Raw genomic sequence first — 20,627 nt, forward strand, 5'->3', positions numbered from 1 at the left:
ACTGGCAGGAGGAATTGAGAGGGGGAGTGCCATGCACAGAGATCTGCAAAATCAATTATTGCATCAGCAAACTGAGCCAAAACAAACCCCCATCAAAAACATCCAAACAAAAACATTGTCAACCATTAAAGTAATAAAAAACATTATTTCTTTGACATAGCTATAAAAATCAAGTCATTTATAAAACCGCAACAACTGAAGTCTGGTTGTGTATTCTTTTTCCTTTTATTAGACAGGACAGAGAATTTCCTTAAAATGCCATAACAAGTCACAGTGATTTTAGATGGTTTTTTGAAATGTAATAATAATGATGGGGAATACCTTGAACATGGTTCTTTTTTTTTTTGTCACTGTATATGTACCCTGGTCCACCAAACCATCTATCTTAGTTTCTCATTTAGAGAGGACACTCTGTCTTCTTCCTCCAAAAATGAATTTTGTCTAATAATCCTGCAAAATAATCAACCTTACAAAAGGCCTTCTTCAAATGTTATATTTATATATATATGTATATACATATATATATACACACACATACACACATATATATAAATATAGACTTCTATGATTTTTTTCCCACTCTACGCAATGTCTCAATAAAGAGATCAGCAATTTTTATCCTACAAAGAAGCAACACATAAAAGGGGAAAATTAAAGTCTTAAGAACATCATATCCATATTTCACTGAATACACATAAAAGGAAAAAAAATCACCATGAACAACTGTCTGTGACGTTTCCTCGGATTAGCAAAATTCAAGTGCAGAGAGGCCCCGTCTGCAGCAGCCGGCGGGGGTGGGTCCTGGGCGGCTGAGGACAGCCCAGCCCCGCCCCTGCCCCCCGGCCCGGCCCGGCCCGGCCCGCACTTCCCTCCCGCTGAGTCGGACGCGGTTGGAATGTATGGAGTTTAGGAAAGGTTCCCAACAAACCCTCGCCGCCAGACGATGCCCACTAGGCCAGCTTCAGCGTGCTCACTGGGAATGATGGCATGGTCACCATAGTCACTGGGTTTAGGACCGTTTGCCCGACCAACTGCGGGTGATGGACAACTTGGGTTCCTACAGCGGGCTTGGCCATCACTGCTGGCTGGCCAAGGTTTGTGGTTCCATTCACTTGCTGGTGTGAGATCGTGTGAGCGATGTGGCTCACCACGGGCTGGCTGACGGCCACGGGCTGAGGGTAGATGGGCAGCTGCTGGCCGAGGTGGGCCATGTGGTTGATGGTGGCTGGGTGCACAGTGATGTGGCCGATGGGCTGAGCAGCAGTGGTGAGTTGCATGGGGCTGGACGTGGAAGGTGCAATGTGAGCAATGTGCTTGGTCTGTGGACCCTGAATGACGTGGTTGACAGTCTGTATGACCGAGGCGTGGGTGGTGGCGGTGTGGGCAATAACAGTCGATTGCACGGTGGAAGCCGCCACGATGTGAGTCTGTGCGGGGACGATCGCCTGCGGCTGCACCAGTGCCTGTGTCTGGATGGGAGGCGGTGCCTGGGCAGGGGTGGGTTTCTGCTGGATGGAGAGGTGGTGCTGAGGCAGAACAGGTGGGTGGTGGGAAGCAGCGTTGGGAGGGACGGCTTTGAGGAGCTCTGGGTGCTGGCGCTGCATTAGTTTTGGTAATGAGTTCACTGGCCTGTCATCTTCCATGTCTTCATCCATGTTGTCTTCACCCTCTGGAAAAACGAAAGGAAGAAACTCCCATAAAAAAAGAAAGCAGAGCACGAACTGCAGAAAGCACGCTCCCTAACGGGCAGCACCGGCAGGAGGAGTCCCTGAGCTGCAGGCTGGCAGCCAGGCAGGGCACTGCAGGCTCTGCCAGCAGGACACCCCTCTGCTCCCTGCCTCTGGGCCAAGCACGGACAACAAGACCAGCTCGAAGTCCCAGCTGGAGAGGTGCTAACACCCAGTGGGAGCTGGTGCTGGGCAGGCACGGGGAGCAACATGAGCAGGGGCAGGCAGAGAGCACCGGGCCCAAAAGGCTCCAGCTGGGAAGAGGAACGTTTCCTTTCCTGTCCACTTGTTCCACTGATCAGTGCCACTCCCTCTGCTCCCAGAGCAGGAAGGAGGAGACAGCCACAGAGAAACATGGCAACAAGTTCCTCTCCTGGTTCTGGAAAATGGACTCCTGTCTGGTCCAGCAACTAATGAAGTAATGCAGACACACGCTGACCCTGCGGAGGTCAGAGGAGGAGCAGGGCAGCCTGCACTGTCCCTGCTAAAGCCAGCCATGTGGCAGAGATTACAGATCTCAGCAGGAGAAGCAGGGAAGACACCTCCCTTCTGCAAGCTCCACGGTGAGCAGCAGCCTGAAGAGACCTTTTCAGCAGAGGCCAGCTGGAGCAGTGAAGGGCTGACACTCCTGGTGACAAAGAGCTCCTGCTCTCAACTCCCACCAGCCTACACTCGGAGTCTGTGAGTACATTCAAAGGTGATGAACCTGATACAAGCCTGAAGGAACCCAAAGGTTCAGCTTTTCCCTTCCTGGGACCTGCTGCATCATCTGCCTGGAGTGCCAAGAGCAAACAGTCGCGATCTGAAGGAACTGCTGCAAATGGGTATGGACTGGCTAGAGCCTCCTCATCTCTGGCAAGCAAAGCACTGCACATCCACGGGCTGCCTATTCTTCCTGCTGCAGATCACTGGCATGGAGAAAAGTATGCACTCTCCTAGCTCACAAAAACTTCTCACTGGGAACAGCAGTTCTGATATCTGTCCAGGTCATTTCATCTTCACTGCAAATCCTTCTCACACACCATGAAGGCTCATTACGTTGTTCAAATGCTCTGATGATCCTTCCTGAACCAATTCCTTCTTTTCTATGAGGCCGAATACCCTCTCGTATCCATGGACAAACACATCAGGATGCTCATACACCATCCAGCTCTAACAAGCAGGGAGGCAGAGTTGTAAAAGAGAAAACTAAATTTTGAAAGCAGGTAGCTCCATGTGAGCCATCAGCAGATGGAATGTGCAAACCTGTCCAGTTTGGGTCTACCTAATGTCAATGCAGGATTTTCAGTTAACTTTACAGAAGTGCAAGTGTATTTTTAGGCCAACATCAATGGTTACAAAACACTTGAAAACTTTTTACTTTACTATGAATGCAAAGAAACCCTGATGGTGTTAAATGAGGATCCCCACCACCACAGTGTAACTGTGCCAGGGACATACAGTGATGAAGACAAGAAGAGAGCAATAATGAGTACCTGATGCTGTCGAGGTAGATGCCTGGTCATCCTCTGGCTGAACTGTCTGTCGGATAATTCTGTCAATCTCCAAGATGTCCATCCACTGGCTCAACTCATTCTTCAATTCTGCCAGTCGCTGCTGGGTAGCAATCTTCTCTCTTGCCAGTCTCTCCATCTCATGTTCATATTCTTTTTCCTTTCTCTTTAAAGTCTGAAGATAGAAGGAAGATAAAAAAATAAATAGAGAAAAAAAGACAAATATAATCTACACCAATAAGCTGTCCACAGCTGGTTTTCTTTTATGACCATCTGTGCTGGTGTAAAACCTGTTCACGTATAGCTACATCTTTCAAATTCAGACAGAAAGGGAAAGGACAAGATCTGGCCACCAGAACCTCAAGGGTTACTCTGGCCAACCACTTTCTGCCTTTCAATGGTTCTTTCATCTCAAAAGTTACCCAGGAATAACTTTAAAGCCTGTTCAGCCAGGCCTTTAATTCAGACTAAGCCAACATAATGACCAAGGTAGCTCCTGACATCTTCTAAGAAAGAAGTTAAAAAAAGAGAAAAGAAAAAGGGATCTTTGTCCTAATAATAACAAAAAAGGAAGTATTTTTAAAATGGCCAAATCGTGTGATTAGCAGGGCACTGTCATCCCAGATGTTTAAGTGCAGACAAGTCCTCTGAGGTGCAGGGATACTAGAGCAGATCTAGTTCCCTTCCCTGCTGCCAGAGAAAACAGCACCAGGGGAAAGCACCATTATAAGGCATGGGCAGGGCAGCCAGTAATTAGTTACAAACTGATAATTACTGGGCAGGCAGGCAAACCCTCAGCAAGCAGCAGGACGTGTCCTGCAGCAAGCAGGGCCAGGGCACTGGCTCTGTGGGTGCTCAGCTCCCTGGCACAGGCCTGGGAATGTGGTGCTGGATCCCAGAGCCCACTCACTGTGACCACTTCCCACTCCTGGGGCTCTGGTGAACATCCCCAGGCTGGGTGCTGGCCAAAGGAAGCTGCTGGGGAGGATGGAGGAGCAGATGGGCTGGAGTCTCTCTGGCACTGCTAATCTTTCAAAAACTATTCTAGGATGCAACTCACTGTAGCTCACTTGGTAAAGACAGAGCTCCTGGCTGAGCTGCTGCTTGGCCTGAACATGAACCCGGTGTGATTAACCAGAGCTCTCCACCCAGCACATCCCCACAGGAGGCTCTGTGCAGCCACCACAGCTCAGGTTCTGTGTTCTCACAGCTCAAAGCCAGGAGACTGGATCTGAGCACAACCCACGTGCACCAAAGGAGGCAGCATGATTCCCACCAGCTCAACAGACGTACACCCCCACCCTGGGACTGCTCTTTCCAAGCACCAAAGTTGAGCACAGATCCTTCTCCTTATGTCTGTGCAGCAAGGATTGCAGGGTTTCTTTTTTTAATGTTAAGGAATTGGAAGTCTGGGTTGCCCACGCAACTTTCACTCTGCAGTGTAAGGAACCTGTGGTGAGAATCACAATTTTAAAACTGATTTTTTCACTTCTATTAATTAAAAAAAAAATTAAATCTACAAGAGCACCACTTAAAAGACTGAATAAGCCTTAACCCTGATGTGGGTGATCTGCCCCAGGAAGAAATCATGGATTCCCTCATTGTCGTGTGAATCCATCCATGGATTTTGATCACTGTCAAGTTTTGCTGCTGGCTCTGGTGAAAGTGAGCTGATCATTTCACTCCAAACATTTACAGTCCTCCCAGTTTAACTCCTAATGGCACACGAAATACAGAGCTGAGGGCAAATAATGTGCACAGCAACTGTTTGCTGCAGGGATCAGTATCCCTGCAAGACACATCTAATACAATACAGAGCACAAGAGCAGTCCCACAGCAAACACACCTGGTTTGGAAGCAGAGAGCAAGCTCTTTGCTCAGCGGTGCCTGCAGAGCATCTGCTGCCACCAGGCACAGGGTGACAAGGCAGCAAGGGCAGTGGTGAAGAGTCCCTTCACCCTTTCTTTAAACAAGTGACCAAATTAAACCCCACGTGTTCGTTTGCTTTTGGTCCCCATGATTCACCTCCTCTACACATAGCAGCTTCCAAGCAGCCTTTCACCTCAGGGGTCACTGAAGGAGGGACAGCAAACACCCAGCCCAGGACCAGCTGGAACCTTTCGCTCCTTTGTGTCCATTCTTCTCCCTGTTTCAGAGCTGCTCTTTGCTCCTTCTGTGCATCCCACTTGCCATTATTTGGTAAACAAACCAACAACAAACCACTGCTGTCGCTGTGCAGCAACAGTCATTTGTCACTGTAAAAATTTTTCCACTTTATTGCTGGCTGTAATTAAATTGCTTATTGTGATGTCAAGATTGAAAATAATGCCCCCAATGCTTCCTCTGCGCTTGCCTCAGGAATAATGCTAGCCCTGCAGTTGGCATCAGTGAGGTTTAAAAGGTCTTATTAAAAAGCTCCCCTCACAAACATTATATTAGCAATTTAAAAAGCACACTTTCAATTATGAGCTTTTCCAAGAGTGTGTTTCAGCTGCTGTGTTCTATTACATGGCGTTCGCTGATTAAAAATTCCTCATCAATGAGCAATCATGAAAGTGATTTGCAATTTTGAAACCAGATTCTTTAACTCTTTGCTACTGGGATCACAGATGCTGTGGCAAGCCAGGAGCTGGTGGGCCAGGGGAGGTCCCTGGCAGCAATCCCATCCGCACAACTTCCACACGATGGAATCCCACCTCGTCAGGCTTTCCACACCTTGTTATAAAGAAAAATATGCTAAATCCTAAGAAAAGGATCCTATCCTTGCAGGGACTGCCACAGATTACACCTCAAGCAGTCCACCAGCCTGCATCTACCAATGCTGGATCCAGAAATGTCAGAAGACAGTGGGGTGCTGAGGAACATGCAGTCCCCCCAAGCCAACAAGGCTCCATTGGCAGAGGAGCCACCCTCACTTGTAGTACTTTGGATTTCTGGATTAGTTATGTCAAGCTGGACATTCCTACTTGCTAAATTTTCTATTAAGTTCTTCAGGTGCAATGAGCAGTTTGCTTAAAGCCCAGCATCTAGAGAAATGGCTCACCCCAACTCAATCCAACCTGCTGCAACAAGACAGCCCAGGAAAGCAGGAGAGTCAGATCCTGGTCCCCATGTGGCATCAGCCCAGCATCCCCAGACCCCACAGCAATGGTGTACAGTGGTGAGGGACTGGCAGAGGTCAGGGACCCACCACAGCCTGCCTGCAGGGGACCTGCTCCTGCACCCTGGACCTGCAGGACCTCCTGGGCCACATCTCCCACTGATGCCAACAGCTCCTCAGCCTGTAGAAAACAGCACTGAGCAGGATCAGGCCATCAGCAGAGGTAACAGATCTTTCTCCTTCTGCTTGTGTGAAACTCGGCTGGTTGCCATGGGAACCAAAGCCACGGTTTCCATGGGAACTGCTTCATTCGGCTGGTTCTTGGAGATGAAATCCTGCAGCAGTGATGGATGTGCAAGCCTGGTACCACCAACCCCAGGAGAACACAGGTGGTGGCCCAACAGAACCACCACAGCCAGAGCCTGAGCTGCTGCCCAGCCACAACCTCACCACAGCCATGGCCCAGGGACCACGCAGCTTCACTGGGGGTGTTCTGCAGAGCCTTTGCTCAGTGTAGCATTATGGTCTGTCTTTCCCCAGATAAAACACAAAATTCCAATGTGTTCAACCCAAAGCTCTGGGCTGTCAATGCAAAGAGACAGCCAGGGGGATTCCTGTGCAGGGCCTGGTGGCTCAAGAGGAGGACCACACTCCACACCACTGCCTCTCCCTCTCTCTCCATCCTTCTAAGGAGGTCACAGCCAGTTACTCACATCCTGATGGCTCCACCTACGGCCCACGGAGCAGATCTGGGTCACCAGAGGATTTCCCTCCACCTCCTTCCCTCGTTGTTAGGGCCACGGCAGCAGCCAGAGGATGTAAATCCCCATTGTTAAATAGCAGGCAGCTCTGGCACCTGTGTGAGGCCATGAACCAAAGCTGTGTGCCAGAGGGAAAATCTCTCCTTCCCTGCTATGGGCTGCAAGTGCAGGTGGGCTTCCCCAACACTCCACTGGTACTCAGACCCCGTGGAAAACCACTGGTATTCAGACCCCCTGCCCCAGCACACAACGGTGGTCCCAGGGCCGGAGTTCCTCTGCATGGTGCAGCACAACCCACCAGGCTGCAAGGCTGCCCTAGAGCAGGTAAAGCCCCATGAAATTCCTAAATGTGAAGTGACAGGAAGGTGCCAGCTGCTGCAGATGATGAGATCTGAATTACGACAGGCACTGCTCAAAGAGCAGAACACAGCAACAATTGAGCAGCTGTCTGCAAACCCACCCAACCTGCACAGCCTTAACATCACTGATTTTTTTTTCTGCTGACGTTCTGCAATCTTATTTTAGAGACACTTTCCTCTCGAAGATTTTGGCCTTTTGGGAAGAGAAGTGAAATAGAAACTGTTCTTTCTAATGCTTCAGAAAATCACACAGTTGCACTCAAGGAGCCAGCTCCTGTTTTCCCAAAACACGAACACAGAATTACCAGGTACCTGCCCAAGATAGAGCACCCAACTCACATCTGCCTTGTACAGGACAAGAAGTCACCTGCCTTCCTCTTTCCACCAGTCTCCATTTGCAAAGCCATAATTTTCCCTAAATGCTATCTCAAATTGACCTAAGCTGCCTCATTAGTCAGATCAAGATGTATCTGAGCACAACAGGACCAACAGTCCCTACCTGACACCCTCATCACCAGGCTGGGAACTGTATTTTCTCTCACAGGTGCATCCCTGAATGAACAGGATGTCACCAACAGATTCAAGAGGATAGTTAGAAGTCCACGGTGAAAGGGATATGCTAAAACCTAAACTTGATAAAGTATTTTAACTCATAATGGTGTAAAAGGTGAGACAGATAAAAGGAAAAAAGTGGGGGGAAAAAAAAAAATCCATATTTTCTGGTTTTTTAATTAATGCATGTTGACACTGTGCAGCTTCACCAGGTCACCCTGAGGGAAGAGAAGGGAGACAAAAAAGTCACAGCTGAGCAGAGAAAGGTGTTTGGATAAAACCACAAGAATCAGCAGGGCAAGGCCAAGGCACAGGCAGTGTCAGAGTCACTATTAATTATTGATAAGCAACAATGAAACAGGGAGCCTTGTCAAATCTTACTCCTCCTACTTCTGGATCCTCCAAAGCATGTTTTATCAGTATTTCTATCAGATCACAGTATCACCAACATGACAACAGCTGACACCAACCTCCCTGCTGCTGTAGGATGGACAGTTTCCAAATGCCCCTCCTTTATTATTTTGCAGGTGATAAGGTCTGTCCCCATCACCTCTGCCTGCAGAGCCCTGTACAGCCTGGGCTGAACTCGGCTCCACTGAAGCATGCACAATGATTATTGTTTTCTTGCAACTGTAATTCAAATCAGTAACTACTTCACTGTAATTTTGAGGAGTACAAACACACACCTTTGCTCCTGCTAAGAACAGGAATCTCAACTCCCCATGCAACTCCTGCAAGGCTCAGACATGGGCCATGTTCAGACACCACTGCAGGACATCCTGTAGCCACTCCAGCAAGCACACACCCTGCCTGCTCTCTGGACAGAGCCTCCCTCGGGGCAGATGGTGCTGGGATGGGTTTGGAGACATCTGCAGCTGCCTGGGAGCCCACATCCGCTCTGGTGGATGCCAGCTCCAGGAACACACTGATTCAGGAAGGGAATCCCATAGTTTTTCTACTGCAATGACTGTGCAAGTTACCCCCAGGGGAAGCAGTGTCAGTGCCACTGCATGCTATACACAGCCCCAGGCTACAGGCTGGAAGCTACTGCAACACCCCTGGCAGGGAAGCTTGGCTGGCTCTGACTGAGCTGGCTCTCTCAGCAACCCCTGCCTTCTCAGCTGGAGCACCCCAGCTCCCATACCCATCGACTACTATGTGCCTCTGAAACAAAAACAATTCTTCAGTGACTCAATTTGGGGCAGGAACTAGACCCTGCACTTGATGTGCTTGAACAGCTCCCACTGACTCCAGCATCATCAGCCTTACATCCTAATCCTGACCTCCTTCACATTTTTAAGCGGGTTCTGACTTGCTTTACTTTACCAAACACTGCATTTTTTTTTAAAGGCCTTAATACTCATCTCTTTCTTAAATCTACTGATGACACCACTGTTGCATGGCCACAGCCTATTGTTGCTGGAACCCTTTATTACAGGCATTGAAATTCAGGCTCATTAGACAAGATAGAATCAATTGATCAGGTCAGGTAAACAACATGAAGCAGCACTGCTACTACACATGTGAGTGCTGCTCACATGAAGGAGGCACTGGAAGCACTAATGGACCCAGTTTTTATTGGGCAAGTTCTATAAGAGATAAGTGTATTCACCTAGTAGCTGGCACAGAATGAAAGCCCAACAGTTACAGCTATTCTTTCCAAGGTAAGGAACTTAATTGGATTCAGCATCACAGTTTGGCTTATGCATTCTGATCAATAATCCATCCACTACAGTGCCTGAATGTAAATAAGCTCTGTTCTTTACACAAGACCAAATGCTAATGCCAGATGTGTGGGGTTTGTCTGTGGCACCAGAACTGGCACATTTGCAGTCTCCTCCTTTACTCGTGTTACATCTAAAACCTCACTTAAACATTGCCATGGGACTTTAAAAATCCACTAGGCTTGTTCTAGTCCTCTACACTAGACAAGGACAAATTATTGTGTTAATACACTGATGAAACAAAGAATAAATAAAACCAAACCAAAAGAAGAAGAGATGCTGTGGTTATTAAGAGGAAAATTTAATGAATGTGAAAGCAGGATCTGGACTGGTTCACATGTCCACAAAATCAGCTGTTGAGACGTCCTCTACTACAAGATTAGTTTTTTTGTTTATGAAGGGAGAGAATCCATCCTCCTGCCCAGGACGACCACTGCTCCTTTCACACCCATTGCACACCTGTGCCCACAGCTTGAGCTTACTGAACTACTATTTTTTTTTCCACTCTGACAATGATCTGAGACCTGTGAAATTTTGTCTTTGCTTTAAGTTCAGTCTACAGTAGCTACAGAGGACAAAGGAAAATGACATGGACCTGTGCAGGGGTGATGCAGCCAGAGGTCAGCTGAGGGCAGGGCAGGGAAGCTGCCTTTGTAATCAGATGAGGAAATGAGGCACACTTCCCACAGAGGGAACAATGCACTCATTTACTGGGGAATCTGAAGGGATGTCTATTAGCTTGAGTCCAGTACACCACGATATTATTTATTTTTATTAGCATCAATGTTTTATTTTAGCTCCCAAGAAAGGCATCAGGACGGGGAAACTGTAAGTGCTGGGTCTACCCACTGCAAGGAGTTGGGGAGGGAGCCCAGCCCCAGCCTTGGGAGGGGAAGGCTGCTATCATAAAGATGAGACTATTTTCATTTGCTCAAGTACTACACTGGCTAGCTGGTCTACAGCTCAAGTGACAGCAAGCAGCCTTATCACTTCTAAATGGTTTTGCCACTCATGGATACATTTCTCTAAGTGCATACAACCAGAGAAATCAAAAGACTGGTTTGGAACAAAAATTATCTGGGTGATTCCTGGGAGGACTACAGGCCTGTCCCAAGAGGCAAGTTTTTAACTAGTGTCAGTTGTCAGCTTTACTCCAATACCCATCCAATTGGGGGGGTGGGGAGCACAACACCAACCCCAGCTCCAGGGGCAGGAAGAAATGCTGCCCCACCCTGAGGCAATAAATGACAAATCAGACATATTGTAGATCTTAAGTTCACCACAGGTATTTTCTCTCTCTAATGCTACAAGCAGCAAGGAGGACTAGTGGAGGATTTCAGTGTAAGGAAAGTCAATTTCTTACATAGAGCAAATCTCCCCTGTAGGACTAGGGCTCAGCATCCATCATTGCAGCACTCCCCCCACAACACTTCTGCAGTATCAGAGCAGCACGTGCAGCCCTTTGGATCACAGCAGTGCCCTGCTTTGCAACCATCAAAGGATTTTACTCCAGCTTTTCCACGCTCTGGGAAGCTCAGCTCTGTCTAATATTTTGTAAGCACATTATGATTTAGTCAGCATTTGACTCTGTCTGTAGTGGTGAACAAGCAGGAGCTGCAGTGCCAGGTGAAAGCTGCCAGGCTGCGGCTGTGCTGCTCCCAGCTCTCTCATTTTGGCTGTCCCCATCTCACCTGGTGAGCTCATCCCCTGGCTCACATCTTGCACTGAATATGCAACAGAAAATAACCCCTGAAACTGGAAAGTGTTCAGGTACCATAGTGACAGGCACAGTTTGAGGACACAGAAGAGAAAACAGCCTCGCTTAAGGACTTCAATTAGCTTCCAGCTAAGATCATTACAACACTTCCTAAGGGCCAAGGAATCCTTCAAAGAAAACCAAATCAAAAACCTTAAGTCCTGGCTCTGAACTGTCTCCATGTCTCCTGCACAGGACTCTGCTCCCCGACAGCACCTCCTCCAGCACAAACCCAGCACAGGGCACTGCAGTTCCCTCTCAAATCAAACAGCATTTTCTTACCAACACATTTTTTCCCCTCACATCTCAAACTTTCCAGAGGCTCCCCATATTTTCACTCACGTTTAGCAGGGAGGAAAGTGAAGGGCGAGGTGGTCTGTGTAAGGAAGGCACTGGGGACCAGAGCCCACCCCACTGTTGTCCCACAGGGACACCTCCCTCAGCCAAGAGCCACGGCACAGCAGCCCACACTGCCTGGGACTGAATCACCATTTAAAAGGATTATTAACTTCCAGCTGCGTTCAGCCTCATTTCCTTTGTGCAACAGTGTGTTTAATTGCAGAGATTCTAATTTACTGTTGCAGAGCACAAGCCCAAATCCAAGGATAAATTAAAATGACAGCTCCACGCAAAGTTTGGAATTTAACTTTCTGACTTATCTGATTTGATGCAAATACAAATATTTAAATCCAGCCAAGGAAACAACAGCCTGTTTCTAAGCAGTTCCAGCTGGAATGAGGAAAAAGGCTTTTACAGGAAGAGCGGCTGCAACAATTAGTGCAGTGTCATCCATCCTCCTGCGGGCACAGAGCTGCAGCTAAGCAGAGCTCCGGGGCAGCACACTGCACTCCCCTACTGCAAGACTCATTTGGGTCTGGTTGGTTTGTTGTTTTGTTTTCTTTTTTCCCTTCAGTGAAAAACCACTTTGCTATATTGAGAGTAAGAGGTTTTATTTTTAAATCTCCTTTGTACAATTCCCCTGTTCTCTTTTCAAGGGAGAGAGGTAAGCACCAAGCCTGCCGAGTGAAACACACAGAGTCTGGTGCATGATTTGCTGCCAAGAAGGCAATGCTTTTTATTTTTCTCTTGTAATCATGACCAGCTCTGCTCCAGTCTGCAGATTAGTCTGGGACTCCTCTCACTCCCCCAGGCCAGCCTACAGTCCCACCCATGCTCTGAAACCCTGGGGAGAGGCCAGCATCACCTGCATCACCCAACCTGTGTATGGTACTTTTTAGACAGAGCAAAGCTAAATTCAAACTGAATTTAAAAAAAAAAAAAAAATTAAATATATTATTTTATAATTTTGAGCTCTGAATATTCAAATAAGATTTCTGATAATCCATTTTTTCAGGCAAATAAACAATGCTCAAACTTCCAGCACAACCACAGCCACTGACCTGGGTGCAGGCCCAGGGTGAAGCCACTGCCCAGGAGGAGCCTGGGCTCTGGGGACATCCCTGGCCCTGCATCTGGGAGGACAAAGCTGGAGTGCCACCAGCACAGAGCCAGGCCATGGACATGCACATGGCAGCAGGGCAGTCAGCCAGCCCAGGCTGGCCAGGGGTGTCCAGGCAGTGCCACGACTCACTGGCCACGCAGGGCTGGCACTTGCCACGTGCTGGCAGGACACGTGGAGGGGGAGGCTGGCACTGTGGAGCTCCTGGCTGGAGGGGAGGGCAGGTGGTGGGGACAGGCCTGGGGTCACTGTCACCCCACAGGCAGATGACTGACCCCTCTGGTGCCTGCTCCCAGCTGCCTGCCCCAGGCCTCCCCAGCTCTGTGCTGGGCTCGTGTAGCACCCTGACCCCACCACTGCTCCACAGGAACAGCTCCATCACCGCTGGGGTGTGATGGTCCCTGACACCAGGATACAAATGCTGACGTGAACCATCAGAACCTGTGTTTTCTCACCTCTCTGAGTAATTAAATACACTGCAATCAGGCCACCCTGAGACCTCCTTTGTCAGGCACACCGGATCAATCAGCCCAGTAAAACAGACTGGAGCCAGGCGGGAAAAGCAGCTGAGAGGCAGCACTGGAATGGACCCTGAGCGACAGAAACCTACAGGAAACAACATGCTCTGAATCTGTGAATACCTTCTGGACCACTACAAAAGTAGCTCACACCTCCTAAGATGACGTGACTGGAATTTAACTCCTAGTGACTCACAGAGCTGCTGGTACACACTCGTAGGTAGCACAAAACTGCACTGCGTCTGAGCCTCCAAGCACTCCACAACAGACCCAGAGAAGAGGAAAAAGAATCAGCCATCCCCACCAACACCCTCAAAGAGAATTTTAAGCTGTCTTCTAAAAGCACAGAACAAAAACACTGCCAGAGAGCAGAGCCTGCTCAGCATCCGCACCTGCATCAACATTCAGAGCATCAGCTGCCAGACCAGCAGCAGCTCCCTGCCTGATGTTCTGATCCAGACTCAAAGCCCAAACCAACCCCAGAGCCCACCAGATCACTGTCACCCTCACCACTAATGGAGTTCATCTCCCCACCAACACCATGTGCTTGACATCACATGAAAGGCTCAGATAATTTCTTATGCCTGTTATGCTGTAATACAACCACATTTCCAAAAACGACCTTTTTAAACAACACTTTTTCCTCTTTTTCACCATCCTACAGTGGCAAGGTGACACCAGACTTTGCCCCAAGAAAAGGCTCTGCAAGGAAAGTCACCAGTGAAGACTAACAGGAGTGGCTGAGCTGATCTAAACCCGAAAGGTGATCAGAAATTACTGACCCCAAAGTAAAGTCAACGCAAGTAGTCGATGTCCAGTACTTCTGAACACAGGAATGAAATGGTATCTGAGAGAGACTGAGGAAAATTGGAAGAAATTGAGGAAAAAAGGTGACACCTCATTGTGGAAAAGCTCATTATGAACAGTCCTGAGCACCCTTAATACCAACCAAAATGTATGAGGTCTATTGGCTCTCTTATGGACTATAAATTTAGCAACTCTTCCATTTTCCAGGTGAATTTTAAACACACTGCATGATATTGATTTCACAGTCACAGAGGACATCTAAGAATTTATTTTGTGCTCCCAGTAACCGCTTTTACAAATATTAAATATGGAAAACATGCTGGATAAGAACAAATCAATGCAAAAGTTGACAAAACTGCTGACACTGTCAAGTATGAGAAAAACAAGAAGGAAACACTTACTTAACTTACCAACACCACAACTGAGTCTTACCTGTACTTTCTCTCACTCGTTCACAGTACTCCAGCCACCTGCAGCTTCATGCTGCAGCCCTGAATTCCACTTTTTCCATACCTCCAAGCAAATGACCTGTACTCACACCTCCATCTCATAAAAAAATTGAGACATTCAAAATCTTCACAGACATCTGTCTGTATTAGTTAAGCAAACACAAAACCTACCCCCAAACACATGGATTAAAATTCACCTTAGTCCAAAAAGAAGCAGCTTAAGTTTATACAGACTGCATGTCCCTCCTTAAAATCACCTGAACTCTCTGCTCACTGCACCACTATCACTGGTATGGACAAGTTGCAGTTAACCTGGAACTTCTAATGTAAGGAGACTGCATGAAGCATGTACTTCTAGAAGATCCAAATGTTCTGGAAATCTGCAGTCTTGAAGTTCCAGCAGGCAAAGTGCTACACAACAACAACAACAGCCAACAACAACAGCCAACAACAACAGCCAACAACAGCCCGAACGCTGCACGTACCTGGATGTATCGCAAGGCACTCCTTAGGACACTGAGGTTTGAGGTCTTCTTGTCATCTACATTGGGGATGTTGCGTTTTAAGGTCTCAAAGCATTCTTTCAAATGGGCACGTCTAAAGAAAGCACAGGTGTTTTGTCAGCTTGTGGGAGCACACACACCAGGAATCAATTTCACAAATTTTAGCAGAGGGCTAGAGCTTAATTTGGGCCTTAATCCAGCAAAGCACATACACATGTGCACAGCAGTCACCCAGACCACCTGCATGCTCCCAGCTACACCAGCTCATCCAGCATAAAGGCTACAGGGTTGCATCCCTGGATTCTAAACCTAACTTTGTTAGGAAACCATTGTGCAATCTAAAATGAAAAATCTCATCTCCCTGTGATGTTGCTTCCACTTTCACCATACTTCTGATTTATCTAGTTAGACTTGTGAGAGCTTTGGATTGGAACTGGTCTTCAGTCTGCACTCACATGGTACCCTGGCCCCTGATCTTGGCTGTTTTCTTACTTTAAATCAAAAGATAAGTTAACACAGTTATGCACATGGGGATTTGCTTTGCAGGATCAGGGCTTTGCAGAGTCATGGCAATGCAATTACACAGTGAAGTAAAACACACTGGGAAGCAAGAGATGCAGAACTGAGCTGTAAGAATGCAAAGCAGTACTGCAACAAGGTTCACTACAAGTGACTAGGAATTTTGTTCAGGTTATCTGTTAAACAAACAAATGCCAAAGCCAAACAAAAAGGAAGGGAAATTACAATGAAAACCCAAACCCCTGGCTTTCTACGCACCTGTTCTTCTCCAATTTATTATGTACTTCCCTGGTCCCAACCCTGTAACAAAAATAAACTCAGTGTCAGGTTTAAAACTACTGCCATATAACTTGTGCTTTCAGCAGTGTGTGTCTGTGTGTGTCTATGTGTGTGTGTATGTGTGTGTATGTGTGTGTAGGATATACAAGTAAATATTAAAAAGCAACAGTTTTTCAGATATCACTGTTTTAATATTACTTTCATATATATTCCTACCTATACTGTATGGAGATAAAATCTATACATGCATATGAGAGAGGGTAGACATTATGCATCTAATGCATACAAGATACAGACAGGTATAGCATGTGTCTCTATACACAGACACAGCTACTATAGCAAGGAGAAAGACACCAAGTGTGAACTGCATGTATTTATACAGTACCAGATAGCCCAGATTCTGACCCATCTATGCCTACACTCCAGTGGGTAAGATTTATGTATTTTCAAATTAAAGTGTAGAGGACTTGGCAGCCATACTTCAAACCACTGCAGTTTTTTACTGTGCCTGAAAAAACACAGCTGAGCATAAATACAGGATGAAGTAATCCAGGAATCCCATCACTGCTGAAGGAGAACCAGGGTGAACTTCTGGTTTCTGAGGTTTTGGCCTGTCCTTACTGTCTGAATCAGAGGCATACAGTTAGGAAAAGCCCCACAAAAACACATTATCCTAATTTTTCAACTGTAGTGGTGATAAAGTCCATTAGCACACATGTGCAGACTTCAAATACCTTCCACACACTATAGAAAGTAATTATTTGCCTTTGGCTGAAAATACACCAACACTGACATGAGCATTTCAGGAGGCACATTAATATTTCATAATTATTCAGGTATTTAAAAACAAATATTTGACAGCCTTTTCCCATGGAACATTTACAAGCTGAAGACATCTTCTCTGTGGTTGTGTGTAAAGGAGGAATTGTGGGGAAACAAGGAGCATGCACCTCAGGGTAACCCATCAAAATGCATCTCAGGAAACCTCTGCAACTCGCTCAGCATCAGACAGGGATTTTCTAGAAATCCTGCAGGGCAAAATGCTCTGATTCCAGCACACGCCCAGTGGTGAGGCTGCAGTTTGCACTGGGACATCAGCCCTCCAGCTTCCCAGGAGCAAAGCTGGATGTGATGGCCCAAGAGCAGTTTGCTGGTGCCACCACAGCTGTCCTGGTACCGTCCGCCACCAGAAACCCCCTCCACACCCCCTGAACCCACACAACACCCGTGACAGGTTGACTTGATTAAAGCACAGATACACTTATCGTTTCTGCAGCTGAGTGTTTTATAGACAAGCTTTAAAGATCACAATCTATCTTAGAGGAATTATATTGGCATTTTACAAAGGCCATTATCTTTACAAATTCTTATCTACGTTACTGTTGCTGTTTCCTTCTACACAATTTGGGATCTCACCATCCCAAAGGACACAATGAACTGGCTTTTTGTCCACTACATCTTACATCTCTTCCTGCTCCCACAAGATGACACAAACTACCACTCCTTTCGTGAAGGCCATCCAGAGGTTAGGTCAGTACCAAGTCACAGCCCTGTGCTCCTCTCACATCTGGGATACAGTGATTCTGCATTACAGCTCGGAGCAAATGCCATAAGGAGGAGAGGATCTGGGAAAAAGAAAGTGATCTGCCACATCCTTTCCTTCTGATGCATTCAGATACTGAGCTCCATCTGGGAGGGTGCAAAAGCCAAGGCCAGATTTTGATCTGCCCAAACATTTCTCCCAAGCAGGTCACTGGCCTGGCAAGGACTGCTTTTTGTCTGTCTCTTCTGCTGGTGCTTGAGGGGAACAATTTGTTCCCCCAGCCCACAAGAAATAATTCCAGACTACATACCAGGATACTGTGATCTGGAAACAACTGCCTAAGGAGAAGAGACAGTCTCCACCAGCCAAAGTCCTTAAGAACAAGTCAGACAAACACTAACCTGGAGCAACATCAGAGTCACAAGTCCTGTCCGAGGGTGGGGACAGATTAAACAGCCTCTTCCAGCTGCAGTTCTGCATGAGCAGGAAGCCCTTAGCACTTACAGCACTGAGGAACAGGAACAGCAGCTAAGGTGCTCTCTGTCCTGGGAAAGAAAACCTCCCAGATCACATCCCAGTTTTCAAGAAAGTTCCTAAAAGCAGCACTGCTGTACAATTTCCCTGAACAGTATAAGCACAGATCTTTTGCCAAACATACCCGATGCCACCTGAGATCAGACAGGCAGTGCTGAGTCTTGCTTCCTAAGACAGATCTGGCTTGGATAAAGAAATCCTTGTACAAAAGTGGTCCTACAGTGTGGTCTGAGGGGGGAAATAAAAACCATCGAGCTGGGAAATCCTACTATCAAAAAACAGCCATCCAAACTCCACAGATCTCAGTATTTCTGGTCTGACAGCTCTTTGCACGAGCAGCAGCTGTTCCAGGCCAGTGCAGCTCTTGGAATCATTTTTGTCTGGTCCCTCTCAGAAGCCTCCACAGACAAGGTGCACTCACCCTCCAGGTCTCTTCTTCTGCTCGTTTGGTTTCGTGTCTTCTGCTGGAGCCAGCTTCAGAGCCCCGAGCTGCGGGGGTGCTGCCGGGTGCTGCAGGTGCTGGTGTGGCTGGATGGGCTGCTGAACCACATGGTGCTGGGAGATGGCCAGGACCGGCGCTGCGTAATGCTGGAGCTGCTTGGGGCTGCCCGAGGGGGGGGGTAGCAGCTTTCCCGTCGGGCAGAAGCGGTCCCGGTGGCCTCTGGATGACCGGCGGGAGCGAGGGGGCCTCCTTAGTGACACCGGGAGTGCTTAGGAGGGGCGGGTGGCGTGGGACCAGCGGTGGGGACAGGGTGGTCTGGGCTGCCTGCTGCGGGGGGCTGGTGACCACGGGGATGGGGATGACAGAGATGGGGGCTGCCAGGGGCGGGGGCAGCGGGGGGGCCGGGGGGGAGATGGGCACCAGCAGTTCGCTCCGGGGCTCCTCAGGGATCGTGGCACTGTTGGCCCGCGGCGCGCTGGCCTTGCCGGCCTTCTTCTGCTCCTGCTCCCTCTCCAGGCGGAGCTTCTCGTGCTTCTCATTCTCCTCTGAAAGAGAAAGGAGACACAGACAGCGATTAACGGCGCTTCCCCGAGGTTCCCCATCCACAGGCTGTAATCAGGCTGGTAACAACTGAGAGGACAGCAGCAGGGGGAAAGCAAGAGACCACCCAACCAACCTCCTCCTCCTCCCATGTCCCTGCACTGTGTGGAGGTGAATGGACTGGCCCAGCCACATCCCACTGCCAAGGTCCAACCCAACAATGGAAAGCCCCTTCTGACAAGTCCAAACATCACTGAGCTGAACAAGATGAATGGACCTTTGAGAGCTGTGTGAGGACTGGCCAGGAGCCTGTGCCCATTCCTGGAAGGAGCTCAGTCCCTGCTCATCCTATCACAAGCCCCTAGGGATGCACTCAACACACCAAGCAATGCCTCTGCAACACCTTCCCAAAGCCCTCCCTGCTCATGATGTGAACACATTGCTGTGCTCTACTGCAGGGCAGAGTAGGCTTCTCAGGTTAAAGTACCCTGTTTTGTCAAGCATTAATCTTAGCTCAATGGACTTGACACTGTTACAAACCCATCAGAGCACTTCTTTACTGCTGTGGATTCTGTTCAAGTGCTTAAATTTGTGTGTATGTTCCTGTATGTTTTCAGAACACCCAACAAAGTAAATGAAATCTGTGTGGTCTGACTAGCAAAATAAACCTCATTAAATATGATCCAGGTCTTCAGCTTTAATTGAGGGAACAAGGCACAAATAAAATTTATTTATACAAGTCCCATGGCGCCAGTGGCCCTGGCATCTCGACATCTCACAGCCTTCATCAAATACCTCCAAACCCCCTGCGCATGGAGCTCAGAAGATCCCATTCCTGACAGCCTCCGAGGGGAGAGCTGCAACAAAAAATGGTGCAGCAACAGCATGCTGCAGGCTACAGCTCTGTCCAGTGACACAACACAAGATGGAAAATAAACCCTGACCGCAGCAAGCAAGGGATTAGAGCAATGGTGCACCCAGGCTGGGACCTGTGTCAGCAGGGTCAAGGAACTGAGGGGAAGCTCTGAGAAACACCCCAAAACAGCTGAGGGGGCTGGCTGGAGGCCTAAAGGGGATGGGAGTCTGACCTGAAAGCTGAGTTGAGCTGTATATATTGAGGAAACTTGCCAGAGAAGAATGTACACTGCACCTGGGATTCCTAGGTTCTGCTCCAACCCATCATGTACAGGAAGCAACTCTATTAAATATAGCAAGTGGAACACAGGGAAAAGGGCCTAAGACAACCTCAGCAGCTGCTGAACCTGCCCAGGGGCCCTGCTGCTGCTTGGGCACTGTCTCACCCAGCTTTGGTTCTGAGGGGTGTCACACAAAAGCAACAGAGAGCAGTGAAGGGAACGAAACTTGTATTGCTGATTCTGGATGACCTTTGGTGCATGTGACCACACAGCATCACTGCCCCGGATTCACAGAAAACATGATTTCCTGACATTCCCTTCAGCCCAGAAGTTCTACACCAAACATCGTATTTCCTCCAACATTCATTAAAGCATTTTGGCCCAATTCTCCTTGCTGGTTAAGAACTTCAAATCTTAAGAACATCA

The 20,627-nt window shown here is 48.0% G+C and overlaps 1 protein-coding gene across 1 annotated transcript in view; it reads right to left on the bottom strand.

Annotated features, from left to right (window-relative positions):
* Positions 1-201: 201 nt before the first annotated feature.
* MNT (MAX network transcriptional repressor) overlaps positions 202-20,627 on the bottom strand; it is a 28,025-nt gene continuing 7,599 nt past the window's right edge. The window contains 6 exon segments of the mRNA XM_071765424.1: positions 202-1,669; positions 3,203-3,395; positions 15,191-15,302; positions 15,986-16,027; positions 18,505-18,701; positions 18,703-19,070. Of these exon segments, the coding sequence (XP_071621525.1) occupies positions 951-1,669; positions 3,203-3,395; positions 15,191-15,302; positions 15,986-16,027; positions 18,505-18,701; positions 18,703-19,070 (1,631 nt within the window). The 3' untranslated portion in view covers positions 202-950.

The sequence above is a fragment of the Heliangelus exortis genome, chromosome 21 (genome assembly GCF_036169615.1).
Source record: "Heliangelus exortis chromosome 21, bHelExo1.hap1, whole genome shotgun sequence".
Classification (NCBI taxonomy): Eukaryota; Metazoa; Chordata; class Aves; order Apodiformes; family Trochilidae; genus Heliangelus; species Heliangelus exortis.